We start from the raw sequence: 22040 nt of genomic DNA on the forward strand, positions 1-22040 counted from the left end.
TTTATGCTGGCCCAGGCCTGTTAAGTTGTGACATCACGCTGTGGAGGTTGTACAGTTGTCCTGTTTTTTGAGTTGGTTGTGAGATTATTGAAACTACTAAAAGTCAAAGAAAAAAAAAATTAGTCAATATGTCTATGAAAATTGTCAATAAATACGAAAATAATTTGTTTATTGTGTGAATGGGTGTTTCAGCGGTTTAGAATTGGTGTGTAACGTAGAAAATATTATTTCAACCTGTTTGAAATTGTTCTGATTAGTGATTCCACCTTAACTATTTTCACAGTCACCAATTACAGTGATCCAATAAGATGTGCGCTTACATGCCCCAAAGCATTTAATCAGAAAATAACTTTTTGACCTGTGCAAAGTGGTTCCACCTGCTGTGAAGCGTCTAAGCTGCCTAAAAAATAAAACTGAAATACTGTTTTTTCAAACATTATTGAGGAAATTCAATTCATTTAATTCATAAAGTGTAGAAGGAGAGTCAGGAGAGAAGGAGTTAATGCAACTTAGTAGTAAGTGATGTTGAATAATCCAGGTCTTTTGTTCATTCTGTTGAGACTAGTAGACAACTCAGTAGTCGATCTAGACTGCCTGCAGTCAACTTCAAGGAATAATAATCCAGCCATATCATATAAACTAGAGGGTATTTCCTCAAACAGAATTTAATTGTCACTGTTTTAAATAAATGGATGCATTGGTCTACACAATCCACAGCTCAAAATAAACATGATAGATAGAATAGCCCACTGTTTTTCATTTTTGCACGACTTCGCACGGCAATATACCGGCGGGTATCGCTTGTAATAAATAAAAACTGTGGTGAGTAGATAATTAGCAATCCTGGCACTAAAAATGTTTTAGTAAAAGATTTAAAACGTGTCATAATCAAACAGACGCGCGAGTCGCCTTCCACAGCATGATATCAATCATTTTCTGTCTGTAGCGAGACCACTAGTTGGAAACTGTCAAAGGAAGGCAAACAGTATTAACTTCTATAATTAAAAGACTCAGCCAAAAAGGCTTTGGCCCATCCAAAATTTAAACGCTGGCACTGAGCCTGAGCTGCAGCAGAGGCTACCACAACAGTAAATCTAGCTCAGTGTATAACCTAGAATATAACTGTTGTGAGCCTCAGCTGCTATACTCGGTGCCACCATGTTTTGTAGCGAGTAAACCCCCCCCTCGTCTTTCACACTCTCAACTTTTCTCTCTTTCTCTCTGCCCGTAGTCAAGGCTGGACTCCAAATAGAGTCCACATCGACAGAAATAGAGCAGCTTAAGACTCAGTCTGAAACACACACACACACACACACACACAGAAAAGCTTCCTCTGTAGAGACGCAGTTTGGCTCGGCTAATCAGACTGCCTGCATCCTCTTCCTCAGTGTGCATCTCTTTCACTCAACACCTGTACTGCTTCTGTCCCTCAACTCTGTCCTCTGTATAGTTCTCTTCTTCCATTCTCCTTCATTTCCTTCCACTTTCTTTATTTCCTCTCCTCTCCTCTCCTCTCCCCTTCTCCTCTCCTTTAGCAGCTAAACCCAATTTATTTCTGAGGTGTGGGAGAGGGTTGTGAGGGTCCCGAGGGGTTTTGCTGTTGCACACTGTCAGGGATGTGGCCTCTCAAACCAGTCCAAAAGGTGCAGTAGATGCTTTCATTCATTTTAAACACAGGAGTGGAGAAGAGGAAAATGGGTGAAGTAGAGAGGGGTAAGAGCAAAAGAGATCAGGAGGCTGGCAAAAGTGAGATGGGGGTGAAAGGAGAGGAAGACTGCAGAGAGAGGTGAAAAGGTGAGCACCACGAATATCACAGCACTGATGGAATCCCTGTTCGTCGAGTCGGAGGGGGGAAAAATAACGCACAGCTGTCAGTCAAGTCAGTCAAGTGGCCCCAATTGGCTGTCGGTAGTTGCCATGGTTACCATCCCCATCCTGCTGTTATCATGTGGCTCTCCCTGATGAGCAAAACGCACAGAGGTGTGTCTTCCAGTTTGTGTGTGTGTGGGAGAGAACAGGCGTTTGACATAATTACAGAGTTGTCATATCAGTTAAAGATGCTGTCTCACCAATTGTCTGTCTAACTTTTGTCCCTATTTGTCGCTTTTTAGCCTTTAATTGACTCTCGCAGAGGGAGATTGAAAACGCAAATGATCATGACGGAGCATGTATGTGTGTTTCCTGCCCATCTGGTGTCAGATTTCACTTCCTGTAGCTGTGATTGACAGCTGTCAGGGGTGATGTGTCAGAGGCAGGGCCATGATGGTAGAGAACTGTACTGGTGTAGGTTTCCCCCAGGGAGGAGGAAGCATGGTTTGACAGCAACGTAGACACTTTGATCAGATCTGGGATCAGCACTGCCATAGCTGGCGATGATTTATTCAGTGTGTCTGTGATGCTGGAGATGCATTTTGCTTGCTTTTGTGCATCTAAAAAGTAAGTAGTGAGTTGAAAAAAGATGGAGTAAAGCTGAAAAAAATTCTGACAAAACTGTACATGAATAGACATCGTGTTGAAGACAATATCATTCAAGTTGTCTGTTCATCTGTTCCATTTGCGTGTACACATCTCAGGAATGCCTTGAGGGAACTGATCAGAGTTAGGGCGTCAAAGGTCACTGTGACCTCACAAAACACGACGTTGGTGATAACTCAAGAATTCATGTGCTAATTCTGACAAAATTTCACACAAATGTCTAGTAGGATAAAAAGATGAAGAGACAATTTACATCCAGAAGGTCAAAGGTCAACTTCACTGTGACATCATAATGTTCTGCAGAAAAAACTTTCCCATTATTTAGCATCATCTGCAGTACATTAAATGTTTTTAGAAGCAAGTCCAGCATGTGCATCTTTTGTGAGACAGAAATAATATGCTACAACTAGACATTATTGACTGTTAGCCTAATTTCTATTGCGATGAATCTGCATATTTATGGAGATGGAACTGATCAAGATCACCAGAAACATTTAGGAATTATGTGTTTATTCATTCCGTTTATTAGTTTAACATATTCATAGAATAACAAACATAACATAACATAACATATAACCAGCACCATAATAAGAAAATGTATATCTTGCATTTTACAGTAAAACATACGTACGCACCACTGCTCACTCCCACATGAAGACAGGTCCTCCAACACCCTCTCAAAGTGAAGATACAAAGAATTGATATATTAAAAATGTAATAATAATATTAGTAATGATAAAAAATGATAATTAAATAAAAATGATTGCATGTAAGCCACCCACAGATCCCAAGTCTCATAGACGTTATTTTCCCCAATAGAGCACATACATTTACAATATAGAGAAATTTGTAGAAAATAATAGGACGGTGAAATGCTGTTCTTAGAAAAATGAATTTGAAATGTGTCAAGCAGATAAAAAAAAAAACCTTAAGTGGACTTATTTATTGTCACAAAGATGTGACATCCCTTCACACAAACCTGTGAACACTGAATGCTCTCACTGCTTCCAGGTAAAATGTAGGTATTTATGTCTCCGACACTTTAATCACCTAATGGGGTTGCTTTGTGCTCTGCGTCATGCGTGGTCTCTGTTCCCTCACACTAATTGCCTTAAAAGCTGTATAGGTGAATGCATGAAAAGGGCTCTGCCCTGTGATGTGTCCTTTGTTAGAAAGAAAGTTGTTTTACATCCAAACATATTGTCAGAGGTTGCAATTTTAAGTCTTTTTTTTTTTTTTTTAAAAAAACATATTAATCACAGCATAGCCAATATTTTTTCTGCCAAGAATCTGTTAATGATTAGATTTCTGTTATACAACAGTTAGTTCCGGCCCTGCAATCTGATTGGTCGAGAGACAGTAAAACCGTGATGATATTGGAGTACAACATCACGGTTATTTCATTGTGTATGTATCACTCCGCCTCACAGCTGATTGCAATCAACAATCAAATCAAAATTGCGTTGTAGGCTAATTAATTCATACACTGTCAAACAGCCAAAAATATGGATTTATTTCCTAAAGTAAGTTTTGAATTGAACTATGAATGGTCATCAGAGGAAGATGAGGGAGAGGAGAAGCTGAATCCATCTGAGCACACATCCAGGTTTGACAGTGTTTCATCAGCGGAGCTCAATGACTTGGAGGAAAACAACATACTGTCAGATCAGAAGGCAGAGTCTGCTGTGCCTGTGAAGCGACAGTCTAGCATGCAGTCACCAGAGACTTATTTCACCGGCTGCACAATTAATGGAAACGTGCAGATAAATGTGTATAAAGAGTAAGTGCCTGGCGCGTCATGTCTGCGTTACATAACAACGGTGTCCTGAGGGAACTATTTTTGTTTGGCAGAATACAAATAAAATGCTTAAATTATCTATTTTGTCCTCATTTTTCAACATTTCTTAATCAGCCTTGCTTATTTAACTGTTGAACTGTTGTATAAAAGCAAAAGCGGTGCCTACGACCGAATCACAGCCGTGACGATATCACAGTACAACATCACGAGCTCGAGTGTGATATTGCTTAATTAAAGAATAATGAACCCAGTTAAGGCTGACTGAGTCACCTTTGCATATGTTTAATTATTTGCAGTGGGTTTCAGTTAGATGTAGTGACGGATTAAAAAAGAGATAAAGAAAAGAGGAATTTCATGATTTGCTCAGACTCAAGTGTTTTTTGTAACCAAGGAGAGAAAGAGGCTGCATCTACCAAAGCTGAAAGCTTCAGGGAAATCTATTGAACAAATCAGTGTTTTTAGTCACCAAGTACTTCACTTTGCTTTTAACAGTAGGACTGCACTGCTTGTCCTCGTAACCAGTGAGTTGATTGATACATTCATATTTTTCTAGTAAGAGATCTATTGTCATTTATTTGGCCAAAAAAAACCCCAAAAAAAACCCACATTACTTGTATGTGATTATAGCATTTTTGGGAAATGCTGTACTAAAAATACTAGCACACTATTTTAGTGTGGCACCCTTATCCCCGCAGACCTCTCTTTGACTTGGATGGCAGCTTTTAGCTTTCCGCTCCCTGCCTCTGGATGAAAAGAGGGAAGGAGCGAGAGAAAAAGAGAGGGAGCCATGACTCATTCACATTATCCTCTGAAGTGGAAATCCTAAAAATGTGTCTTACTCACACACAAAAATGCACGTTTGCACACACTAACACACAACTCTGGCGCAGGGGGAGCCCAGGAGCCCATTTGGAGTGCCACCATGTGTGATGTGCTTTGAGCAGCAGCCAGTCAGAGAGTGTGGAGCCTTAAATCTTTTCTCAAGGGGAGAAAGTGTGTTTTAACTTGGGTCCCTGACTGTAGCTCCAGCTGCGGGGGTACAGAGTGGGAAATGACTCCCAGCCACAAGCCATGTGGTGCCACATTATTAAAAGAGTATTTGTATTTCCTAGCATGTAGGTGTGCGTTCATCTTTTGATGTCTAGGTGTATTCAGATGGTGTTAGACGGTGAAAGTGGTTTGTGGATTTCAGACCACATACAGTACAGGCCAAAAGTTTGGACACACCTTCTCATTCAATGTGTTTTCTTTATTTTCATGACTATTTACATTGTAGATTCTCACTGAAGGCATCAAAACTATGAATGAACACATGTGGAGTTATGTACTTAACAAAAAAAGGTGAAATAACTGAAAACATGTTTTATATTCTAGTTTCTTGAAAATAGCCACCCTTTGCTCTGATTACTGCTTTGCACACTCTTGGCATTCTCTCGATGAGCTTCAAGAGGTAGTCACCTGAAATGGTTTCCACTTCACAGGTGTGCCTTATCAGGGTTAATTAGTGGAATTTCTTGCTTTATCAATGGGGTTGGGACCATCAGTTGTGTTGTGCAGAAGTCAGGTTAATACACAGCCGACAGCCCTATTGGACAACTGTTAAAATTCATATTATGGCAAGAACCAATCAGCTAACTAAAGAAAAACGAGTGGCCATCATTACTTTAAGAAATGAAGGTCAGTCAGTCCGGAAAATTGCAAAAACTTTAAATGTGTCCCCAAGTGGAGTCGCAAAAACCATCAAGCGCTACAACGAAACTGGCACACATGAGGACCGACCCAGGAAAGGAAGACCAAGAGTCACCTCTGCTTCTGAGGATAAGTTCATCTGAGTCACCAGCCTCAGAAATGGCAAGTTAACAGCAGCTCAGATCAGAGACCAGATGAATGCCACACAGAGTTCTAGCAGCAGACCCATCTCTAGAACAACTGTTAAGAGGAGACTGCGCGAATCAGGCCTTCATGGTCAAATAGCTGCTAGGAAACCACTGCTAAGGAGAGGCAACAAGCAGAAGAGATTTGTTTGGGCCAAGAAACACAAGGAATGGACATTAGACCAGTGGAAATCTGTGCTTTGGTTTGATGAGTCCAAATTTGAGATCTTTGGTTCCAACCGCCGTGTCTTTGTGAGATGCAGAAAAGGTGAACGGATGGATTCCACATGCCTGGTTCCCACTGTGAAGCATGGAGGAGGAGGTGTGATGGTGTGGGGGTGTTTTGCTGGTGACACTGTTGGGGATTTATTCAAAATTGAAGGCACACTGAACCAGCATGACTACCACAGCATCCTGCAGCGACATGCCATCCCATCCGGTTTGCGTTTAGTTGGACGATCATTTATTTTTCAACAGGACAATGACCCCAAACACACCTCCAGGCTGTGTAAGGGCTATTTGACCAAGAAGGAGAGTGATGGAGTGCTGCGGCAGATGACCTGGCCTCCACAGTCACCGGACCTGAACCCAATCCAGATGGTTTGGGGTGAGCTGGACCGCAGAGTGAAGGCAAAGGGGCCAACAAGTGCTAAACACCTCTGGGAACTCCTGAAAACCATTTCAGGTGACTACCTCTTGAAGCTCATGGAGAGAATGCCAAGAGTGTGCAAAGCAGTAATCAGAGCAAAGGGTGGCTATTTTGAAGAAACTAGAATATAAAACATGTTTTCAGTTATTTCACCTTTTTTTGTTAAGTACGTAACTCCACATGTGTTCATTCATAGTTTTGATGCCTTCAGTGAGAATCTACAATGTAAATAGTCATGAAAATAAAGAAAACGCATTGAATGAGAAGGTGTGTCCAAACTTTTGGCCTGTACTGTACCTCCACCCCTTCTTATCTGACAAGTGAGATTACAAGACAATGTATTGGTATTATATCAATATCGTGATATGAGATGAGATTTTGTGTTAGATTTTGGATATTGAAATATTGTAAGTGTTGTCTTTTCTGGTTTTAAAGGCTGCATTACAGTAAAGTAGGGCTGCAACCAATAATTGTTTTCATTGTCGATGAATCTGCTGATTATTTTCTCAATTAATCAATCAATCATTTGGTCTATAACATGTCCAAAAAGAGTCAAAATAAAGGCCATCCCAGTTTTTCAGAGTCTACTGTGATGTCTTCAAATGTCTTGTTTTCAAAAGCCTAAAGATATTCAGTTTCTACTCATATAAAACAGAGAAAAGTAGGAAATCTCCATATTTGAAAGGGTAAAAAAGCATTTTCTGCAATTTTTGCATTAAAATTTTGATCAAGTAATTCATTGATTGACTAATCGTTGCAACTTTACAGTAAAGTGACATAATTTGCTGAACTTTGCGGGCTGTTTGCTACTCTATTATTTACTGACTGAAGTCATTGTATCCAAAATACCGATGATTATTTATTAAAAATCTCATAGTGTAAATACTTTGTAAAAGCACCAATAGTCAACCCTGCAATATTTTCCCAATAACGATATCAAGGTATCAAGGTGAAAAATATTGTGATATCTGATTTTCTCCATATCGCCAAGCTCTAAGTTCAACTTTTTTAGAAGCCATATGTAAAACATCGTACCTCAAATCCATCCACAAAGTCGTTACTTCACATATTTTTATCAAAACATGATTTAAATAAAAAAATAAATAAATAAAATTTGGCCACAAATATATTGTTTTTGTTTTTTTAAACGTACAGAAGTTTCCTCAAACAGCAGCTCACTGTAGTTTTTTAGTAAACAATTAGTTGATTAATTGATAAGATGATTGAAATAAATTTTATGATAACTGATTAATTGTTTCAATCATTTTGTGGTTGTAGTTTCTGTGGTTTGGTCTGGTGGTCTTTTTTTGTCATTGTAAACTGAGTGCGGGTTTTGGCTGTTGGTCAGACACAACAAGACACCTGAAGAAGATACCTCGTGACCATGATATCGATTAATAAAGAAAGTACCTGGCAGATTAATTAGGAACAAAAGTAACTAGATTTTGCGACGATTTCTGCATGTCATTTCACATAGACCATGCCTCCATGTTAGCATTTAATAAGATGAAGTGATGCATGACCTTAAGTCACACTAGAATATTATAACATACCCTTAGTCCTAACATATGGAGTTAGGTTTTTACAGTGTGTGATGGACATATGTAAGAAAGCTAAACATAGAAATTGCTGACAGATTGAGGTGAAAGTATGTGGGTTGTATACATGCGGGTGAATATAGATGCGTATGTGTGTAGATGTGTCAAACCTGTACATGTTGGGTACTCTTGAAAGTAAAAATGGATGAGCTAAACTTAAATAAGAATCTTAAAACACAACAACAGAGCACTGCAGAACAACAGGCCTGCTGTGAACATTAATATATGAAAAATAAATATGAATCTTACTAATCTCCAGTTAGTTGCAGAAAAAATCACACAAACTAAAGTGCACACTGACTATGGCTCTACCACTTGCATGTTGTAAACATGTTGTTAACGGTTTCTGATTTAGCTTCCAGCAATGAATATGATATGTAAACATGTGGATTGCACTTTTTCTCGTCCTTGGCCATTTACACACAGTAGTTCTATGATCAAAGCTTGGTGTTGCATGTTACATGATGTTTTCCTCATCTACTGTCATTCCAGTATGTCATATGAAGCACAGAACAGCATGTGTGCACAACAGTGAAGCCCAAGGGTCACAGATTTCTTGGTCTTTTAATGGCATTTATTAACAGTAAGAAAAACATTTTTCTTTTGTGGATTTCACTGTTACCAGGCAACAGCATCTCCTACTTGTTAGACCAATAAACTGATGTTTGACAAAGATAATACCAAGTTACATTAACTTTGTTCAAAATGTTACATTCATTCATTTATGAATTTGAGCCGAATTATCTTCTTGAGCCTGTGCTGTTATGAAAAACTCAACACTTTGTGGAGGCATATCTCTAAATCATTTCAACTACTAATACTCACGACTTGTCAGCTATAGGTGGGAGCAGTCCACTCATTTATCAGTGGAGCACCAAAGACTAATTGGCTTTGTACTGAACAGAAAGGTTTTTGCACACGCAGGGCTCGACACTAACTTTTAAAAGTGGTTGCCAGGTTGGTAACCAGGCACCAGCTTTTTGGTCTACTCACCTTATATTTTGAGTAGGGTTAGATACAGTGCAATTATACATCAGTTTGATAATTAAAATGTGACAAGTTAAATGTTTAAAAGCTTACATTGTGCACAGAGAGCAGCAGAGATTCAGCCAGAGGCCTTGAGTGTGATGGCATTGTCAGATTAAAGGCCAAAGACCAAGAAATGGTTCATTCTCAAAATGGTTGCCAGTGGCAACCTGGCAACTGTGACTGTAGAGCCGTGACTTGTAAACATCTTTAGATTATTGTGTCCACCATTGTTTTTGTTGCCGGAGTCAGACAACACAATAGGCAAACACTTAGAGGTAATTTGAGTCTACCGTGACTTGTTTGTCTTTGGATTATGGGAGGACACACCTTAGTGACCTGGAACATGTAACCTGAGCCAAATGCTACACATAACTGCTTCGAATAACGGGAAAGTTGTGCAAAAATGATGACTAATCAATGTGCAAAGTGCCTGGCGTGGTCCATTTGGTATTAGTGATTTGATGTTAGAGATTCAGAAATGTACGACTGAACGAGTGAAGGACCTGACGAGTAAGTCTGCGAACAAGCAGGAGGGACCAAGCAGATAACAAAGGTGTTTTTGTTTTGAGAACTAACACTAGAGAGTGAGACAGAGTAAAGGTGCCATACAGATGGTGTTTCTAATTAAAAAAATAAAGATAAAGACAACTTAAAGTAAGATGAAAAAAGAAAACGGCTACATTTAGAGCAGCTGTTAGTGAAAACCAGCTTGCAGTGTGAGTGATGGTTTCAGGGCTTTGTCAGAGAGCCTTCCACAATCCTCCAGGATTTAAAGGATGACAGGAAGTATAACCCACATCTCTATGCCCTGTCTGCAACCAGGAAACACCATGACACCTTAAATAGATAAAAGGGAGTGGATTTGACGGTAGATCTTAATTCTTATCAAGGCCCTCTCCATGCTAGAGTGATTTAACCTCATTGACAAGTTAGTGATCCCAGTCTCTCCTCTCCTCTCCTCTCCTCTCCTCTCTACACCATTAGGTGCCATCATTACTAGCATTCATCTCATTATTCACAGATCAGAATTAATGATAAAATCTTATGCCGTCTCCAAACCAGGACATTTAGATTTCCCTATTCCTCCTCCTTCTGTTTTTTGGGGGGAACATAAATTCTTAACGGTTCTCTTAATGTCCGTCTGGGCTGGAAGTCAGTGGTTTGTGTAGACAGAAGGCTGCACAATAATTTACTATAAAGAATATGACGTTAGACGTAGTGTTTTTCAAGCATGAAATTAGGAGCCATAAAAATCTGAATACCCATAAATAAAGAGTCTGGATAAAAGTTAAATGAAAGTTGCATGAACTGGAAGTATTTGGGAGGTGTTTGCAGACGTGCTTCTTTGGCTGCTATTTTTTTTTTGTTTGTGACAAGGGAGGTCTTGCTTGAAATTTTGTGTTATGCTGTTTCAGTGCTGTGGACGTGGAGAACATGTTAGTCACGCACCTCAGTTTCTCTGCTTATGCTGGGTTTGACTGAAATCAGCTCCTCATTGCTCACTGTGGGAATTAAGATTAAGTAAAATGCAGTGAAGAGAAGGTTATGTTCTTTCAAGAGAGACCATTGGTTCCTTTTATCCAAATGCCTGACTGTCAGCACAGTCCTGTCTCAGACAGGATTTGTGTCCATTTGCACTGTGTTAAAGCATAAGGGTGGAGAAATTCTAGAATTATCTTACTGTCACATCCCGAGGTTACGTTAACCAAATATATTTCCTGTCACTGACTGACTTTATATGACTGTAAGCCTGTCTATAATGGATCAGAACACAGAGGGCAACCAACTGTAGCTTTAAAGGAGAAGTCCGGTATTTTACACTTTGAGCCCCATTTCTGGGTTGTTTATGATGAAATAGAGTGGTTAAGACCAACAGTGCCGCCTATGGCCATGTGTGAACCTGTCCTAAAACCACCTTAAACGTTCGTTTTCAAGCCATGAAACTCGTCGGTGGTGTTCGTTGATGTTCTGACATAAAAATCGTAGTAAACTGGGGTTTCCGTGATGATTTATTTGAGATTTTGTCTAATCCATTGGTTTTCTATAGAAGCCTCATTGTCTGTTGGTATTAATCCGCCACCAGAAACGGAAAGGGGGTGTTTACGACAAGGTTGTAGGCATTGTAGTCTTTTAGCTCAGCGAAAGTGCCGGCTCGACAGTGCTGTATGCGCTCCTAGAGGAAGAACGAGAACGAACGAAAAAGTTTTGTAATAAGTTTAAACAACTGCACAATGGATTACTCGTTTGTAAACAACCTTGGCAGTACAATGCCTTTGAACACAACGCCAACCTTCTTCTTCTGCTTCTTTTCTGTTTTTTTTCTTCCATTACATTGCAATGGTTTCCTGCCAGTTGGTGACACCCACGTAAAGGAGTGTTATCGCCATCAAGTGGGCTGGAGTGTGTAACGCCTCAGGGTCAAACGAACAGTCAAGCGGAAGTTTACACACGGGTGTGAGGCAGCTGAAAAAAACTGTTTCACAATCAAGATGAATAGTGAAAACACGGATGGAAACCACAGTTTGCTATGATTTTTATGTCAAAACATCAACGAACACCACTGACCAAACGAACGTTTAGGGTGGCTTTAGGACAGGTTCACACATGGCCATAGGCAGCACTGTTAAGCCAGGCAGGGGAAAGCCAAATTCTCAGAAAAGGAGCAATCGTCACAATTTTGGTCTTAACCAATCTATTTCATCCTAAACAACCCAGAAATTGGGCTCAAAGTACAAAATACCGGGCTTCTCCTTTAAGTGACTGATTTATAGCGTAAGCATGACCTTGTCGTCTTGGCTTTAGCCATCACATTGGCAGGCTACATTGCTACATGCCATGGCAAAATGTTGCGGCAGCCAAGTGTCCAAAGTTTATTTGCACAGTTGGTGTCTCTGTTCATCTTTTCTCTCCAGCACCCCAGAACAATGCTCTGGCACTTCTTTTCCCTCCAAGAGAGGAAATAGAATATTCACAGTTTGTCATAATGTGGTTGAAATTTACATACAGTTTTATCAGGCCATGAATATCCAATCATCACAGTTATGTATGTTATGCAAGAGAGACAGTAAAAACAAATGGAATGGTCATGGTTGTCAAATTGGCTTTTCAGGTGTGTCGATTGATTCACGACATCCACTCATGCATCGAGTAACATGAAAGAATATATTGCACAGTAACAGTTGCAGGTAGCTGCCGGCAGTAGCCTTGGAGCCACACAGTGAATTGGATTATTTTTTTTCTCAGTCGATAGCTGCTAACTGTTAACTAGTAAAGATGAAAAGGCAGCAAAACATCCTTTCATTCTGTAATTACAATTAAATAGGAGAGACTCATCCTGAGTGAGAAGAATAGTTATTCACGTGCACATCAGTATGAAAAAGGGAATAGTCTTTTTGTGACTTGTGATGTCATATATTTAAAGGAGTGGGTTGAAGCTGAAGTAGAATAGGGAATCCCCATTGGAGTCTAGACGCTGATGGTGATGAGATGAAGAGTTTTGAGGATGTGGATGTGAAGAGGAGTGGGCTTTTGATGAGCTTATCTCTCAGGTGAATGGGGTGGAGGAGGGTGCGACGATTCCGCCTAAAATGACACTGACAGCAGCAGAGAGGAGAACAGTTTTGAAGTTTGACAGCAGCTACATGATTGGTTGATAGAGATTGTGGCAACATTTGGCTGTTTAACTGGATGAGCGAACGCCCATGATTGGCTGATCGGAGGAAGTGAAACAGAGAATTGTGAATGAATGTAGCATCAAGAAAGTCTTCCCGATTGAACTTATGCTGAGCTTCATTTGACGTATGTATGTGTTAACTCGCTATCATAGAAACAGTGGTTACATAACAAGTCACATTTTAACCTAGCGCTCTAATACTAAATATAAAATTTAAATTAAAATTAGTAACAGATTTTGACGGAATTATTGCGACCCTGTCTGTCGTAATGATGCACAATGGAAAGTCCAACTCTGGGATTTCATGGGATTTGTTACAAGCCTCTGTATCGTGGCTAATGCTGTGGTTATAGAGTATTTTACATATGTGATGTATTTTGACACCATGGATAAGAGTTTCACAATGAGCCTGTAAACAAAGCATGATGGTAACGTGCTTAGTCTCGGCGTCCATAAATAGTGTGTGTGTGTTAAAATGCATTCACTGCCAAATTTGGATGACAATGTTTTTCCTCCTCACCAAGGTAACTGTGTTTCTGACTCCGTTCCCCTTTGTGTCTCCACAGAAACCTGCTGGACAGGGACACCTTCTCCAAATCAGACCCAAGTAAGATCCACCACCTCTCTCTTTGTGTTTCTGTCAGTGCATGATTGTTAATTCTATAGCTCCAGATCACAAGGAGAAGGTAAGGACAGAAAAGACGGACGTGAGGCAAATTAAGGTATAAAAAAGGAGAGAACAAATTAGAAAAATGTCAGAAATAGGAGGAACAAATGGAGTGTAAGGGAGGGAGGAATTAATTAGGCACCTAAAGAAGGTCTTTTCTTTTGCCATATGTAGTCGTGACTCACTTCTTACATGTGTAAGTGTTTGTTTCGTTCACTAAATGCATCTGCTCGGCTGGAGGCGGGTCTGACTAATGCACGAGGCTACCTACAGCAAGAAGCTTTTCCATATAGATTCACACAATGGGCGACAATTCTCTGCTTTTCTCCCAGCAGTTAAAATCATTAAAATAATTATGTTAGTGCCATGGAAGTGAGTTAAAGGGACAGTTTGACATTTGTAAATAAGCCTATTCACTTCCTCTCTTAGAGTTCGACGAGACTACTCTGCTGTATGCCAGAGCTGTTGGCTTGAGACTTACTGTGCGTTCCAGTACCCATACTACCATACTATTAAGTATGCCAGATAAAGATGCAGTATGCCGCATTAGATGCAGTATGCCAAAAATACCAGGATTTTCTACTACATGTATGTCTGGTTGGATTTTGCAGTATGCAAGCCTGCATGTTTTTCTGGCTGTTCTGACCCACAATCCAATGCGCAGCAAAAGATACGTCACATCAACTGAGCCGCAAACAGATGACAGCTTGACAGCTTGTTGGCAGCTGACTTACAGCCTTCAGAGTCTGTAATGATGGATGACAGCACGTGCAAGTGACTGATGACCAGTCGAATAGTAATAACAGCAAAATCAATTGTTTAAATGAACATAACATGACATAACTGTGAAAATAACAATGACAGAGAAATACATATGGTCATATGTAATGTCACTGTCCGGAATATATGTGACAATCTACACTGTATGAAAAGTTCAAACTACATACATTGCCAGGTAACAACAGCAGAGCTCACTGGATCGTTTTCTTTTGCAAGCTTGATGAATGGCGTTTTGTTTTATCTCCAAGATAACAGATATGTGAGAAAAAGGGTCAAAGTTCAATGTTACGAAGAAGTACGTATGTCCCGATTGTGTGCTCACTGCATCCAACAGTACATACTTTATAAGAGCAGCTGCAGTGCCCACTAAAGTATAAAGGAAAGTATGTGCTTCAGAACGCACCCTTAGACTCGTCTGACAAGAGACTTTAATTATTAGACATCTAAAAACTTGAGTTCATTAGAGAGTGAACCAAAGGCTTCTACACAAAGAGGTAATCCTTTCCTATCTTTTTCCTTGAAACCGGTATACTGCTGCAACCCTAGTCGCAACCCTCGCGAAACAACTCGTTTCACTATTGGGATTTGATCCATTTTGTCAATAATATTTTTAAAGTCTGAAAGAGCCGCACAATGAAATCATTTTATCCCCGTTCAAGTTAGCAGAGGGTTAAACCAGAATTAGTCGGCTCAGCCCCTGTAAGACTCAAGAACGCTTGCTCTATACGCCCCACCATACGGAAGATCCAATAATTTCATAATATGGGAATCAAGCTTTTTTGGCTTCATGCGCCACTGAGCAGCTTTCATAGGAATGAATGAGGTCCCGCCTCCAATGCTGTATCAAGGTCTCTTTATACATCAATGGAGACCCCTAGCAGCAGAAATGACATGCAGTACTGTGCATATAAGAGTGGTTTGTAGATACTGGATGTATTTCTCTAGTGGGTGTTTGAGTATGTCATTGTGAATGTGGGTGTGTGTGTGCTAGGGAGTATGGATCATCATCATCCTGATCAGAAATGATATTTGTCATTTTAAAGTGTGTACAAATTTAGGTTATAATATCAGGATGACCAACACACACACACACACACACACACGCTGTTTTTGCAAAACACTACATCAGCACATTTACATAAGCACAGGATAAAAATGACTCAAGGTGATGATGATGACAGTGATGAACAGGATGACGAGGATGACACTGATTAACACGGGGATGATGATGATGAGGAGGAAGAAGCTCAGACTTTACCCATTCATTTAGGCGTGCTCTTGTGCTGAGTAGCAGTTGTGATTATGCTGAGCACTGCGACTTCAGTCTCTTGACATGAGCCAGCCTGACGGGGGAAAAGAGCAAGGAGGGAAAGGAAAGAGTAAAAAGATCATGTCGAAGATACTGGGAATAAAGAGATACCTTGGATCTGTCACTCGCTGATAAAAATTTAGAGAGTGATCCAAAGAGAAAACCAAGACCCTCTGCTACAAGTGGAAAAGAGACATGAAGCCACATCTATCTGTTCCCTAAAATATCACCTGTCTGTTAATCCAGAAATAACAAGAAATATCTGGTGTATCTGCGTGTACGTTCACATTGATATATCTTTCTATCACGTATCTGAAAAGAACATCAAAGGCCTTTAGAAATGAAGTGTATGATGTGCGAGCTCAGTAATTTGCCTTTCAGTGAATTGTCTCGTTTGGGGGAAATTGCTTAATGGCCTGAAATGATGCCTCTCACCATTTGAAGATGGAAATATGTTTGGGCTTCATAAATAAAACTATTAGGTGCTTTGATCTAGTTTTGTTATTTCTTATTAATGCATTTATGCCTTATTAGTCATATTCTGATGGATCCAATGAATACCATAACGTCTGAGTTTGTTTTTTTGTAGTTATTTGCTTGGCGCTAACGAAAGTAATGTTTCTCAATCCTCCCCTTAGTTAGCCTAGCCACCAGTTCAGAATTATAATGAAGAATACATGTACAATGTTCAGGTAGTTGTTGGGTCCAGTATTGAGAAGTTCTGGGGAACATATATATGGATGACAGCATGGGTTTTTCACATGTCTTTAATGTTATGTGTCTCTGTTCTTCACAGTTTGTGTCCTTTACACACAAGGCATGGGCAACAAGGAGTGGAGAGAGGTGAGAACTAAAGAGAATATGCTGCGGCTAATGTTGGTTTCATCACCACAGGGCTCGACATTAAGGCTTGTACGCAACAAGTGGATTTTTTGTTGGGCAACTGTGACGGAAACTTACCCGCTCCAACAGACAATCTCAAAGTCATAAACAAACCAACCTAAAAAAAAGTGTCTTTCGTGATTAGCTAAGCTACAAACATAGCTACCTGGAGATGAAGTAGAACTAGCTGTGTGACAGGATGTGCGATTACTGACAGCAGCAGCACCCGCCAAGTAGCTGCTGAGTTGACATCACGTTGAGGAAGGCGTCGCTCAGTTGCCAACAGAGTGCCATTAGGGTGCCACTCAGCTCAGCAGCTACATAACAGGTGCCTGATGGGTGCATTGCCTACTTACCTATAATCTAAATGAATATGACGACGATTTGTTGAGGTGAAAATGTTACACATACCCACTTTAAAAAAATTCATAGATGGAATCATTTTTGTGTTGACACTGTGTGGATGCATTTACAAACAAGATAAAATAGTAAGTTGTTGGCATTTTTACCCAGAGAAGTGACTTTTGGACAAGGACAAGTGCCTCAAAAAGTTAATGTCGAACCCCTGGATAAAAAAAAGACACTCCAGTGTTGAAGAATATACACAGTGGAAACATCAACAGAAATGTCTCAATCTACTCCTGTAACATACTCCACTTCTCAGCAGTCTTAACATAAACTCAGTATGTTTCAAGCTATGCAAGTTACAGCTGTGCTAGCAGCTCTGTGAGGCTGTCCTTATGCATATTGGAGCTAAATGCCAATATCACCATGCTAACCTGCTAGTGTTTAGTCCCCAGAAAAAAAATGTTTGCAGTGTACATTTCTGTACACCATGAATACGTTTCATATGTCAATGATAACTTTGTCATTGGAAGGTGGATGGAAGGGTGGATGGCACGTCACCACACCTGCTTCTATACCAACAAACAACAATACTGGTTGTGTTTTGGCAACCCTTCGTCATTTCTACCAGTGTTCCACTATTCCACTATTCATCTTTATTTCCAAATACAGTGAAATTCTGGCGCAGAGCTTTTATTTTGAAGTGCCATTTCCTGCTGTAGAGTGAGTGACCAACAGACATTTACTTGACAGAGACAAACTAGCTTGACAGCTAGCCAAACGCCAGTATGATGCTGAGATTTTATACAGCTGTTCAGTTGATAGTCAGGATGTTGTAGAAACTGTAAATAATTTCTAATATATTACTCACAGTATGTTGAAACACACAGGAAGTGGTAGTGCTCTTGAAGGTCTCGTCAATTTTAGTATTTAATGTGAAATAATTATGAGTAACTCCACCTTGTTTGTGTTTATAGACACATCCAGGACCTACTCTATGTTTATGAGCATGTATGCAGTCATGTATGACTGTACAGCACTAACCAGGGCATTTCACCATGATGAATATTCATTAATGTAAATGAGGGGGCAAACCTGCAGCCCCAATCATCCCTGGTTATTCATAGCTCTTAGCTGCCCATCTTCTGCATGCATTATTAATAGGCTAAGTTAAATACCAAACCTGAAACCTACTTGACCCCCATTGATTTGATACTTGGGCTGCTCTGCATTCATTACACTAAAGCTGTACGTTATCTTCTGGTAACTGCTTGTGAAAACTGTGATTTGTGTGAATTTGTGCAGCAATATCAAAAGAAAACTTTTAAACAGATGATAGTTTCTCATCAATGTGGACATCTTCATAGATGCTGTTGATCTGGATCATCAAACTGACTCCTTTGAGGACCAACATTTATGCAAAGTGTATTCTTATCTTGTTCTTATCTTCCTTTCTTTTTCTAGTTTGGGAGAACAGAGGTAATAGACAACACGCTAAACCCAGACTTTGTGCGGAAATTCATTTTGGACTACTTCTTTGAAGAGCGACAGAACCTCCGATTTGACTTGTAAGTAATGTCCACACCTATGTGTATGTGTGTCTGCTTTATTATGGTGTAAATATTTGCTGAGAGTGCTACTTGTTCATGCACCAGACACTGTAAAGGTCAGCTCGCATTTAAGGTTCAAAAGTTGATATTTGGTTTGGTCAGTCTTTGAAACCTCTTCTAGAAAGCAGAAATACAAACTAGGCTTCCCTTGAACTTTGGAGAAGCTCCAGATGTCACATGCAAAATGACAAAACGGTCTGATAATTTGATTTTTTTTTTACACCCTACAAATATCGCTGCTTTTATCTTAGATTTTTCTTTCTTTCTTTACAGCACAGTTTTCTCATCCTCTCTAAATCACTCTCAGTATCTGTAACTTGAGAGATGGTTGAGTAGATTGCATAATGCATGTGCCACTTGATTAAAATTCATTCATGCCACCTAATACTGGCTTATTATAAAACAATTACAGAACAAAAGGCTTAATTTGATCATAAGATGTACTTAAAAGTAGGACATTTTACCACCTTATTACATCTACATTTATTTGAAATGTTCTCAGATGATGTGTTGCATATTCACACTAAGGTTTTTTTTTATCATAAGCTATACAGACACAAATCTTCCTCTTTTACCTTAACAACTAGACAGTAATTTATTGCACAGAAGCTCATCATAGCCTTTAACAAGGGCACCTGCCTTTGTTGAGATGCATTGCTGTGCTCACTGTACTGGTTGGTACTTTAAAAGCAGTGTTGGTGTTGGTCCAATATTACTTTTAACACTGATTTTTTTGGCTGATTGTGGAATTGGCATGCCTACCACTAAGTACATCTTCCAAATTAGTAAAGTAATAAAGCACTTAATTACCAAAATGCAAACTGTGTTGAGTTTCAAAGCTCAGCACTAGTGAGCTTGAAGGACATTGTGGGATCTGTGAGTGGTGAGTGCTCGTCTGGGTCCAGCACTTGGAATGCGCCCACTCCGATGAGTTGACTGATTCGTCTAGCATCATAACAGCACCTTGGTTAAATAAAGACCAAAAGTCGCTATCCGTAAGGTTGTGTCTCTGCACTCTGTACTGTACCACATAAAGACACAATATATGGCTCTGTATATGCATGTGTTAAAAGCTCTGCGGCCGCATCTCTCACTTCATTAGTGTTCCTTTGTATAGAGGCATAAGATGCTATCTGCAGGAGACACTGGGTCTTTAGCTTTATTAAGCCACCAGACTGCCTGTAGGTGAAGGGATTCTCTTTCTCAGTTTGCTCTCAGATCGTATTCCTCATTGAATTACAGAGGGGATTTTAGTGGCTTTATTTTATTAGATGGAGACTAATTATGTTATAATCTATGAACCAGGGAGTCACGTCCGCAGTCCAACTGGGATCTGAAAGTTAGAGTCTGTGAGGAGGAGTTAGTGTTGCTGCATCATGTGTGATTTTGCACCATGTGTGGGTGGAGGTATTTCTATATGTTAGGCATAAGGGTTTTGCTATATTTCACAGCTGTATTGGCATCGGTCTAATCATAAACATATTTTCTGCTAAAGCTGTAGTTGGTAAAAAATAACTTGTGTCGCATTTGCTGAAACTGGCACTATATCCTGGCAGTAGTACATTAGACAGATAGCCCTATTCCTTTGTCTTCTCGTAGTTCTTCTAAGGGCCCTGATGGTCAGCTGTCGAACAATATTGAGCCATCAGTGAGTGTTTGTTGCCCTAGTTTTTGTGGTGTGTCCCACATCATCACTAGTCAGCCCATTTTTGCGTTTTTTTTGTTTTGTTTTTTTTCTCAACACGCTGAATCGGCATCAGACCCAGCGAAGCCTGTCTGTGGGTGAAATAAATCTGACTGGCAGTTCAGCTCAGTTTACAAGGAGAGAAACGAAAAGAACACCAATTTGTTAAATGAGGCCATGTTAACACGAAAACAATCCGCTGAAAAGGGAACTATTTCCTATTTTCGTTTTTCGTTCAACGTTTTGATAACAATTGCCGTGCACACGGATCCACAAAAATGACCAAAAACGCTGTAGTATCCATACCATGCCAGTAGTTGGCGGTGTGACGTTGTAATGAAACAACACGCGCCTGCGCACATGTGCTTCCATCTGCAAAGCTGTGATGTACTAACAAACAAAATGGCAACCAAATAAACGTTTGTCTGGACAACTTTGCTGGAGAAGCGTTGATAAATTCAATAGGGTGAGCAGCACAAACAGAGCTCGGGAGTCCACCATTGTAGTTGTCACGGTCGACTTTCTCGCGCATGCCTAGTGACCGGAACCATAATGGGCATGTGCGAAAAGTCTCTGTTTTCAGAGGAACTGCATATTGTTACTTTACATGACAATGGAGACAGTGCTGTTTCAAAAAAATTGAACTCTGGAACCCGTTTTCAAAACGTTGCATTTTCAGGCACCCAGAAAGCTGCTGTTGTGTAAACGATCGGCCAAAACACAACTTAAGTTTACCGTTTTCGGTTAAAATTGTTGTCCTATAAACAGGACCTGAGATTATTTTTTCTAAATTATCTTTTTGTGTCTTTCCTTGGAGGAACTTCTAATGCTTTTACGTTTAGACTTAAGATCATGAAATACCTCTTAAGTGAAAGAGCAGAAGGTTAACACTGCTTCATTGCTGTGTTTAGTGTGTGTAAAGAGTGTGTGTATGTGTTTGTGTGTGAACTCGGTAATCTTTGGATAGAGAGTCCTGCACACTGCCTGGTGTGCAGCGTTATCTAGGCCAGTGGTTGGCGAGCAAGAAGTGTTTGTCTTTGCAGGTGAGGCAAAGTTTGAGGTTCCTAAGGGAAATTGAGCTCTTAAGCATAAACAGTTCGGCATTGTTTTTCACTAGCACGCAGTAAATATCCTCTGATCTTTTAAACATGTGCTAACTAGCGTCTCAACAATATGACAAATACAATATATAGCCTGCTTGTGTGGAGAGATATTTCCTCTCACACAGGCGCAGAACGTACGTGCTAGTCGGGTGTTGGCTGTAGTCACACTGTGCGATGTACTCACCTGCAACTTTTTGGCTGATACACAGGCGACAAGAGGCAACACAACAGTCAGCTTTAGTCGCCACTAGTTCTTTGATGGTGTGTTTGGGCCAGAAACTGGCATTTTTTTGGGAATCCTGTGGGTACTGGGGTTCTTGTGGGAGTTAAATTTAATATTCATCACATGACTGGGATGGACAGGATATAAAGTGAATGGGAGCAGGTGGGACAGGAATCATCATAATAACACTGTTTAGCTAGCAATATGTAGTTAGTTAGTCGTCAAATATGAATTGCGATTATGTCACTGAATTGTCTATTTCTTTTCTCAGAGGTTTGTAGAAACATATTTTAGTGTACTTCTTGGCTGTAAAATGAGAGCTAGTTTGACGGTTTATAAAC

At 40.0% G+C, this 22040-nt stretch overlaps 1 protein-coding gene across 1 annotated transcript in view; it reads left to right on the plus strand.

Annotated features, from left to right (window-relative positions):
- The window catches only part of LOC117249274 (copine-8), a 122251-nt gene that overhangs the window by 18934 nt on the left and 81277 nt on the right, over nucleotides 1-22040 (plus strand). The window contains exons 2-4 of the mRNA XM_033614820.2: nucleotides 13663-13703; nucleotides 16649-16695; nucleotides 18544-18647. Coding sequence (XP_033470711.1) covers nucleotides 13663-13703; nucleotides 16649-16695; nucleotides 18544-18647 — 192 coding nt within the window. The remainder of the gene's footprint in view (nucleotides 1-13662; nucleotides 13704-16648; nucleotides 16696-18543; nucleotides 18648-22040) is intronic.

The sequence above is a fragment of the Epinephelus lanceolatus genome, chromosome 23, assembly GCF_041903045.1.
Source record: "Epinephelus lanceolatus isolate andai-2023 chromosome 23, ASM4190304v1, whole genome shotgun sequence".
In the NCBI taxonomy this organism is placed as follows: domain Eukaryota; kingdom Metazoa; phylum Chordata; class Actinopteri; order Perciformes; family Serranidae; genus Epinephelus; species Epinephelus lanceolatus.